This window comes from Acartia tonsa, chromosome 15 (assembly GCF_053477335.1).
Source record: "Acartia tonsa isolate MP-2025a chromosome 15, ASM5347733v1, whole genome shotgun sequence".
Lineage (NCBI taxonomy): Eukaryota > Metazoa > Arthropoda > Copepoda > Calanoida > Acartiidae > Acartia > Acartia tonsa.
In genome coordinates, this window is record NC_137274.1 from 22,650,337 (window position 1) to 22,660,336 (window position 10,000).

At 34.7% G+C, this 10,000-nt stretch overlaps 1 protein-coding gene across 4 annotated transcripts in view; it reads left to right on the forward strand.

Annotated features, from left to right (window-relative positions):
* Nucleotides 1-10,000, forward strand: part of Evi5 (ecotropic viral integration site 5) — a 92,747-nt gene that overhangs the window by 15,807 nt on the left and 66,940 nt on the right. For all 4 annotated transcript variants that reach the window (XR_013875542.1, XM_080150135.1, XM_080150133.1 and 1 more), the window contains exons 2-5: nt 3,582-3,636; nt 4,999-5,661; nt 8,665-8,715; nt 9,608-9,657. Coding sequence is in view for 3 of the 4 variants with exons in the window: in XM_080150135.1 (XP_080006261.1) it covers nt 3,616-3,636; nt 4,999-5,661; nt 8,665-8,715; nt 9,608-9,657 (785 nt within the window). In the remaining variant the exon portion in view is untranslated. The remainder of the gene's footprint in view (nt 1-3,581; nt 3,637-4,998; nt 5,662-8,664; nt 8,716-9,607; nt 9,658-10,000) is intronic.

The following is a 10,000-nucleotide window of genomic DNA, read 5'->3' on the forward strand; positions in this document are numbered from 1 at the left end:
AATAGAAATTTAAATAGACAATTTCTTATTAAAAGTATAAATATGTCTGTCTGTTTGTCTGTACCGAAGGATCTCGCTAACCACTGAACCGATATGGTTCTCCTTTACAATATAGCCTCTCATAGGTCCTGGGAAGGTTTATTACTTATTTTTGGGAGAGGGTACCACCACCCTCCCAAGACAAATCGTCATTAGTCACTTTTAAAAAGTAACAGGTGATTTGTCTGTCTGTACCGAAGGATCTCGCTAACCGCTAAACTGATATTGTTCTCCTTTACAATGTAGCTTCTTATAAGTCCTATGAAGGTTTAATACTAATTTTGGGAGGAGGGTACCACCACCCTCCCCAGGGGGAAATCGTCATTAGTCACTTTAAAAAGTAACTGAATGTTTGTCTGTTTGTACCGAAGGATCTCACTAACCGCTATTAACCGATATGATTCTTCTTTACAATGTATCTTTTCATAGGTCCTGGGAAGGTTTATTACTATTTTGGGGGGAGAGTACCAACACCCTCCCAAGAGAAATAGCCCATAGTCATTAATAAAGTAACAGGATTTGTTTGTTTGTACCGAAGGGTCTCGCTAACCGCTGAACTGATATGGTTCTCCTTTACAATATAGCTTCTCATAAGTCCTGGGAAGGTTTATTACTTATTTTTGGGGGGAGGGTACCACCACCCTCCCAAGAGAAATCGCCCCATGTCATTATTTAAAGTAATAGGATATCCGTCTGCATGTTTTTATATTTCGAATGACATTTCATTAATGACCTAAATATATGAATAAAAATAGCCTAAAACCATCAAAGCTTTCCTAAGATGATACATCAATCGGTGAAATTTTTAAAAATTGAATTGAATTCGATTATCTTATTTCATTTGGAGGGGGGGCGGGAGTTCATTTTTTCTAGTTTTTCTAGGGGTGATTTCTCTTGAGAGGGTGGTGGTACCCTCTCCCAAAATAAACCTTCTCAAGACCTATGAGAAGCAATGTATATTGTAAAGGAGAACCATATCGGTTCAGCGGTTAGCGAGATTCCTGGGTACACACAGACACAGATCCTGTTACTTTATTTAAAGGACTAGCGGCTACGCCCCTACAGGCCTTTAGTGGCACTTTAAATGTTTTTTTTTGTTCAAGTTTATATGATACCTATCTATGTTGTGTTCAAGTCTACGAATATTTAAATTTTCTTCGATTTTTTTGGTGATTTCTCTTGGGAGGGTGGTAGTACCAGGCACCCTCCCCCAAAATAGTTATAAATCTTCCCGGGACCTATGAGATGCTACATTGTAAAGGTGAACCATATCGGTTCAGCGGTTAGCGAGAAACACACAGATCCTGTTACTTTCTTATAATAGATAGATAGAGACAGAAAGACAGAAAAGTAGATAGATAGAGAGAAAGACAAGTAGATATAAAGATAGAGAAAAATACAAGTAGATAGAAAGACAAGTAGAAAGATAGAGAGAAAGACAAGTAGATAGATAGAGAGAAAGACAAGTAGATAGATAGAGAGAGAGACAAGTAGATAGATAGAGAGAGAGAAAGACAAGTAGATTGAAAGATAGAGAGAAAGACAAGTAGATAGAGAGAAAGACAGAAAAGTAGATAGATAGAGAGAAATACAAGTAGATAGAAAGATAGAAAATCTAAAACTTAAATATTTTGGCTGTTATTTATGATAGACGTCTGATTTTTGTAGGGATCTAAAGGGATAAGACAATGGTCGATAAATTGATGTACATCCCCCAGTGATAATACACAAAATAACACCATTTGTAAATTACATTTAGTGGTTGAAACGTTTAGTCACTATAATTAACGAACAAACTAATCCAAATTCAATAAAAGTCCCCAAAGTTGTTAAACCAACGAATGTATGAAAATGTTATTATAAAACATTGGGGACTAGTGTAATAAACAACCCATTGTCCCCTTTCTCTAACCAATAAGCTTCCAGGCTTCATAAAGTTTTGTACGTCAGTCTGTCAGTAAGGCATCAAAAGAAAAGGGTATAGTCCCTTTCGTGGCAACGCCTCTCAAGGTGCGTTCGTCGTATTTTCTCAGTAGCTTTTGTTAGGTTATTTCAGTTTTTAGTGGCGAAGCTACTCTATAATTTGAAATGTCCGTCTGTCCGTCTGTCCATATTTCCGTATGTCCGTCTTAGTTTGGGGGAAACGTGATTTTCTCGGCTCCTATAAAAGATAAAAGGCTGAAATTTTTTGACAACATTCCCATTATCAAGGAGCACAATTAACTTTAAAACATCAATGGCGATAGGACCGCATTTTAGCAGGTTTAAGGCTATTTCTGTATTTTTCACATTTTTCTCCATATCTTTGGTGTTTATGGTCCGATTTCCAAAGTTTTTCAGTTTTATATATCAAAATTAAATTTCCTTTCATTTCAAGAACACATCAATGGCGGTCAGACTGCCTTTTTGCAGGTTTTTGGCTATTTTTATATTTTTCACATTTTTCTTCATATCTTTGGTGTTTATGGTCCGTTTTTTTTTAAATTTTTGTAGTTTAAAATATCAAAATTAAATTTCCACGTTGTTCTGAGCATCCAGTATGTAATTTACTTTGACCGTCAGTCTGTTAGTCATAGTACTGAAATATAAATAAATATTAAGAAATTATAAACAAATGTTGAAAAGGTTTCGTGATTTTTTCCTAATATACATGCTTTTGTCAACTAATATCTAAATTCTTATTTAATTGTTTATGCTTCATCCTTGTTTTTCTAGAAATAGGGGAAAAGCTACTGTGAAAATACGACAAAACGATCCTTACAAGGCGTTTCCACGAAAGGAACTATACCCAAAAATTTTAATTTGCTTGGAAAGTTTTATTAATGCAAGTTTAAACTAACTAATTCAGATTTACCAAAAGTCCCCAAAGTTTGTAGGCTAACTTGTTTATATATCTTTGAGTACTAGTTTAATTTAAGCCCAATGTCTTATTCCTCCAAGGACGGACGTACATACCCTCTGTAGAGTTGTGTAGAGTTGTAGTGTAGTTACTCTATAAGCAAGTACAATAAATGTACCCAAAAGTTTTTAAGGTTAGTTCTCTCTTTCGTTCTCCTTTTCTTTATCTCTCTCTCTCTTACTTTCTTTTTTTTCTCCTTTTCTGTTTCTCTCTTTCTCTGTTTCTCTTTCTCTGTCTCTCTCTGTCTGTCTCTCTCTCTCTCTCTTACTTTCTTTCTTACTCCTTCTCTCTCTCTCTCTCTCTGTTTCTTTCTCTTTTTCTCTCTTTTTCTCTGTCTCTCTTTTTCTGTCTCTCGCTTTCTCTCTCTCTCCTTCTCTCTCTCGCTCTCTCTCTCTCTCTCTCTCTCTCTCTCTCTTTCTCTCTCTCTCTCTCTTTTTCTTTCTCTTTTCTGTTTCTCTCTCTCTCTCCCTCTGTCTCTCTCTCTTTCTTTCTTACTCCTTTTCTGTTTCTCTCTCTCTCTCTCTCTCTCTCTCTCTCTCTCTCTCTCTCTCTCTCTCTCTCTCTCTCTCTCTCTCTCTCTCTCTCTCTCTTTTAGTCAGCTAAAAAGTACCCAAAGTATTAACAAGAACATTTATGTTGCTAGATGGAGAAATGAAAGAAAACTGTCAGCTTGAAGAATGGAGGAGGCTGGTGGTCAGGTAAGAATTATCAAACCGATTGATATCCGCTGGATTAGAACCGGTTCCTCAGTCATACTGACCGCATAATGTCCGCGGAAAGCTGTCTATAATACGATATGATAATAAAAATACATACAAGGAGAAATATATTTCCAGTATGGCCTTGAAACCGATTAATATCCGCTGGATTAGAACCGGTTCTCAGCCATGCTATCCGCATACTGTCCGCGGAAAGCTGTCTATAATACGAGGCTATAAATTGATATATAAAACTCATGGATTTAAAGGGATAAGACAATGGCCGATAAATTGATGTAAGTTTAAGATGATATTCGCAGGTGAATATTTATTTGAGGGGACAAAGTCGCTCAAAAAGTCAGAATGTGACGTCATAAAAATAAGGGATTGTCCATCTCATTTCTTTCCCACTCCTCCTTTCTCATCCCTCATTTTTATGACGTCAGAATTTTTTTGTGCGAATTTGTACCCGCTCATATTTATATTTTTCCCAGTATATCTTCAAAACCGATTAATATCCGCTGGATTAGATCCGGTTTCTCAGTCATATTATCCGCTTATTGTCGGCGTAAAGCTGTCTATAATACGATGCTTAAAATAAATATATATGAAACGCAGGGATCTAAAGGGATAAGACAATGGCCGATAAATTGATATACATCTCCAAGATGATGATATTCGTGAATTTTTTTCCCAGTATAGCTTTGAAACTGATTAATATCCGCTGGATTAGAACCGGTTCGGTCAGCCATACTGAAAAATTATATATAGCATCGTATTACATACACTTTTCTACGAATAAACTAATCGGTGCAGTGGTTATAAAAATCTTAAGCTACAGAAAAAAAAATCTTACTGTTTTAAATAATAGAAGTGTGTAATAGTTATTTCTCCTTCGGCACCACGGGGCTAAAAAAACTGGTTTTAATCTTATGATTGTACATTTCTATATTCGTAGAAAACTGGATATAATACGATGCTAGACATAGTTTTTTCGTATTCATGAGAACCGGTTCCTATCCACCGGATTCAAATGAATACGAGAAAAATCTTTAACTTTTTATGGCTATTACTATAAAAAATGGAAGATTTTTTCTTTAGCAATTGGAAGATTTTTTATGCAATAATTTGATTACATTTAAAGTAGGAATGTGATTTTCTCAGTTACTATTCAAGATTTACGGCTGAAATTTTTTATGTAGATTCCCTGTTCTAATGAACATTCAGTTTTCCATCCACAATTGTTGTTTTTATGGATGTTGTCATCCTTGTTTTTTTATGAATGTTGTTTCTATCTATTTGATATATCTTTGAATTTTCTATTATCCATTTTCTATCCAGTTTAATTTTATTTAATTTCAGACTGTAATCGACAAAATCAACTCAAAAGAAGAGAAAACAGCTGATTTTGACGTCATAGAAGAGAAAACAGCTGATTTTGACGTCATAGATACAAAATCAGCTGTTTCTGACGTCACAAACAAAAAAACAGCAGATTCTGACATCACAAACAATAAAACAGCTGATTCTGACGTCATAGATATTAAATCAGCTGATTCTAACGTCATAGAAGACAAAACAGCTGATTCTGACGTCATAGATACAAAATCAGCTGTTTCTGACGTCACAAACAATAAAACAGCTGATTCTAACGTCATAGACATAAAAACAGCTGATTCTGACGTCATAGATATAAAAACAGCTGATTCTGACGTCATAGACATAAAAACAGCTGATTCTGACGTCATAGATATTAAAACAGCTGATTCCAACGTATCAATTGTGAAATCAGCTGATTGTGAGGAATCAACCAATAAGAGTTCAGAACTGTTAAAGCTGACCAATAGCAATAAAGATAATAACGATACATGTGATAAAAGTGATTTCAATACCCTGAAACGGGCCAATAAACAAGAAATTAACCCTGCGGGCACCCCGCTTAGTCCCTGCACGCCCGTCTTTAAACTGGGGCACGACCAGGGTGCAACAGACGTGACAGACAACGCCCCAAAATTTAAGAAAAAGGTAAAAATATAATTTTAGGGATGGGATGGGTAAGAGAAAGCGTTACTTGGAACCGAAAGGGATAAGACAATGGCCAATAAATTGTTTTACATCCCCAATGATATTACACAAAATTGTCGTTGAAACGTTTGAACACTCAACTAAATTAATCAACCAATCAAAATTCACTAGTCACCAAACTTGTAAGGCCAACGAATAAGAAAACGTTATTATAAAACTTTGGGGACTAGTGTAATAAACAGCCAATTGTCCCCTATTATGCCCTCCACATTTAAGAAAAAGGTAAATATAATTTTAGAAATTGGGGAGGGGGTTGGGTTGGTTAAGACTAAGAGAGGGAGGGGACAATGAGCTGTTAGTCCCCAAAGTTTTAGAATAAAGCTTTTATTTGGCTCAACAACTTTATTGAAATGTGATTGGATGGTTCATTAAATTGAGTGTCCAAACGTTTCAACAACAACAAATTGTAATATAAAGAAGGGGTAATTTTGTGTATCATCATTGCTTTGATTACTATTTAATTAACAGAACCCTAAATATTAAAGTCTCCATATTCTTAGGGGTAATAAGGGGGAATAAAAATAGCCTAAAATCATCCAAAGTCTTAAATCTAAAATTTGAAATAGCCTAAAACCATCTCGGGATCTATGTGAAGCTTCCCTTACTCGGAGAACTTAATTTGGTTTCAGTGGGTACTGAAATCTTAAGATTCGGACAAAAAAGACGCAATAATCCTATTATAGTAGTAAGCGTTTTTTGTCTGTCCTGAAGGATCTCGCTAACCGCTGAACCGATATTGTTCTCCTTTACAGTGAAGCTTCTTATAGGTCCTGGGAAGGTTTTAAACTATTTTTGGGGAGGGTGTCTTCAACCCCCCCCCCAAAAAAAATAAAAATATTTTTTTACTCTTCTGAAACTCAAACTTAAAATGGATGATGTCGACTCCAACCTCAAGTGCCCCTAGAGGCTTCTAGGGGCGTAGCCGCTAGTAATTTATATTGGCTACGCCCCTAAAACCTTCTAGGGGCAATAACAGTTGAAGGAAGACATTCGCCCATTCCTTCATTTACAATTTTGGTTTTAAAAAGAAAAAGAAAAAAGATTTTGGGGGGTCATTTTTATTTGGACGGAGGTACCATCCCCCAAAATAGTTAAAAGCCTTCCTCCTCGGACCTATAAGAAGCATCACTGTAAAGGAGAACCATATCGGTTCAGCGGTTAGCGAGATCCTTCGGTACAAACAAACACACAGACACACAAACACACAAACATCCTGTTACTTTAGTATAAGGATAGTGGCTGCGATTACAATTAGTGGTTGAAACCTTTTGACACTTAATTTAATAAATAATCAAAATTCAATAAAAGTCCCCAGGGTTGTTAAGCCAACGTTGTTATAAGACTTTGAGGACTAGTGTAATAAACAGCTCAATGTCCCCTCCCGACTTACTAAATAAGATAATATTAATTTCTGTTAATAGTAAGTGGGTTAAAAAAACTAAGGATCATAACATCCATAAAAGCGACGCTCAGAAATCAAATGGTAGATCAAAATAATATGAACACTTAATAAGCAGTATATTAATTAAAAAGTAAAAAAAAATGTATTAACTTGATGCAAAATACAGAACTTTGTGACTTGATTATTGAGATGCTTTGCTTAGAATATTATATCGTGTTGTCCTAGGAATCATTGATCCAAAATCAGACAAATAGGATAATAATATCATACAAAATTATGTAAATACAGGATTTTATTTAAGGACATACTTACATTTTGTGGCTTAATTACTGAGATACTTTGCTTAGAATATTGTATCTTTTTGTCCTAGGAATCAATGATTCCAAAAATCAGATAAATAGGATAATAATATCATACAAAATTACATAAATATAAGATTCTGTTCAAGGACATACTTACATTTTGGGACTTGATTATTGAGATACTTCGCTTAGAATTTTGTATCGTGTTGACCTAGGAATCATTGTTCGCAAAATCAGATGAATAGGATAGTTATATCATACAAAATTACATATATACAGGATTCTATTCAAGGACATACTTACATTTTGTGGCTGGCTTAATTACTGAGATACTTTGCTTAGAATATTTTATCTTTTTGTCCTAGGAATCAATGATCCAAAATCAGACAAATAGGATAATAATATCATACTAAAAAATATATATTAAAAAAGTGACAAAAAGATTAAATGGACGTACACACTTTCTGATAACGATTATAGAGTTGCTACGCTTTCTAAATTGTACCTAATCATTAATCATGCAAAGTTTAAAGTCTATAGGACAATTCTAACATGTCTAAATAAACCAAAACAGAGAACTTTGACGCACTGACGTTGTTATTGTTCTTTGTTTGTAGCCCTGATTCTCTGAAGTTAGGATTCAGATGCACACGGAGACTGGAAGTGAGAATCCTTTGGCCAATCTTAGACGGACTTACAAACCCTAACTATAGAAAAGCTTCGCTTATGATTATTATCATTTGTCTACTATTAGCGGCTACGCCCCTAGAGGCATCTGGGGGCCCTTGGGTTGGGGGGAAGTCAAACTCCCCCTTTCAATTACAGTTTTTTTTAAAGAAAAAGTTTTTAAAAAAATTGGGGAGGAGTTTTATTATGTTCTAGGGGTGATTTCTCTTGGGATGGTGCTAGTACCCTCCCTCAAAATAGTTATAAACCTTCCCGGGACCTATGAGATGCTACCCTGTTAAGGAGAACCCGATCGATTCAGCGGTTAGCGAGATCTTTTGAAACAGACAGACACACAGACAAACAGACAGACCAACAAACAGAAAAATAAACAGACAAACAAACAAACAGACAGACAAACAAACAAACAAACAGGCAGACAAACAAACAGACAAACAAACAGACAAACAAACAGACAGACAAACAAACAAACAAACAGATAAATAAACAGACAAACAAACAGACAGACAGACAAACATCCTGTTACTTTATTATAAGGATTTATTTGTTTAGGAGTTAGGAGAAGGAGAAGTGCTTATTAATAACAATTCTCTTCCTCAAGAGGTAAGGATTATGAAACCGATTAATATCCGCTGGATTATAACCTGTTCTCAGCCATACTATCCGCACATTGTCCGCGGAAAGCTGTCTATGATACGATGCTATAAAAATATATAAAACTCAGGGATCTAAAGGGATAAGATTAGATTAGAAGGGATTAGATTAAAATTATCTTCTTATGATCCCTAGGACAACAAGGTCGATTATAATAAACGAAGCATGTCTATAATTAAATCCTAAAAATCCTATATTTGTGACAAATTTATGTACAACTTTTTTAGACTTACAAATTATTGTTCTGCTTCTTAAGTTCTGACACTATACAAGTGTTAATGTCCGTTTGTCCTACCGTTTCAGAGCTTCGCTTTTAAGGATGTTGTCATCTTATAATCTATCTATCTATCTATCTATCTATCTATCTATCTATCTATCTATCTATCTATCTATCTATCTATCTATCTATCTATCTATCTATCTATCTATCTATCTATCTATCTATCTATCTATCTATCTATCTATCTATCTATCTATCTATCTATCTATCTATCTATCTATCTATCTATCTATCTATCTATCTATCTATCTATCTATCTATCTATCTATCTATCTATCTATCTATCTATCTATCTATCTATCTATCTATCTATCTATCTATCTATCTATCTATCTATCTATCTATCTATCTATCTATCTATCTATCTATCTATCTATCTATCTATCTATCTATCTATCTATCTATCTATCTATCTATCTATCTATCTATCTATCTATCTATCTATCTATCTATCTATCTATCTATCTATCTATCTATCTATCTATCTATCTATCTATCTATCTATCTATCTATCTATCTATCTATCTATCTATCTATCTATCTATCTATCTATCTATCTAGGTGAGCATGGAAGAGTTGGAACTGTTGAAGAAGCTGGAGGAGGCAAATAGGTCAGTCTTTTTAACTTTTCCAAACCGATCAATATCCGCTGGATTAGAACCGGTTCTAGGCTTACTATCCGCATATTATCCGCGGAAAGCTGTCTATAATACGATATGATAATAAAAAAACATACAAAGAGAAATATATTTCCAGTATGGCTTCGAAACCGATCAATATTCGCTGGATTAGAACCGGTTCTAGACATACTATCCGCGGAAAGATGTCTATAATACTGTGCTATAAATAAATATATAAAACTCAGGGATCTAAAGGGATAAGACAATAAGATCTCAGTAACCCCTTAAATTTGATTGCTAGCACATCGTATCGTATAATATCCAGTTTTCTACA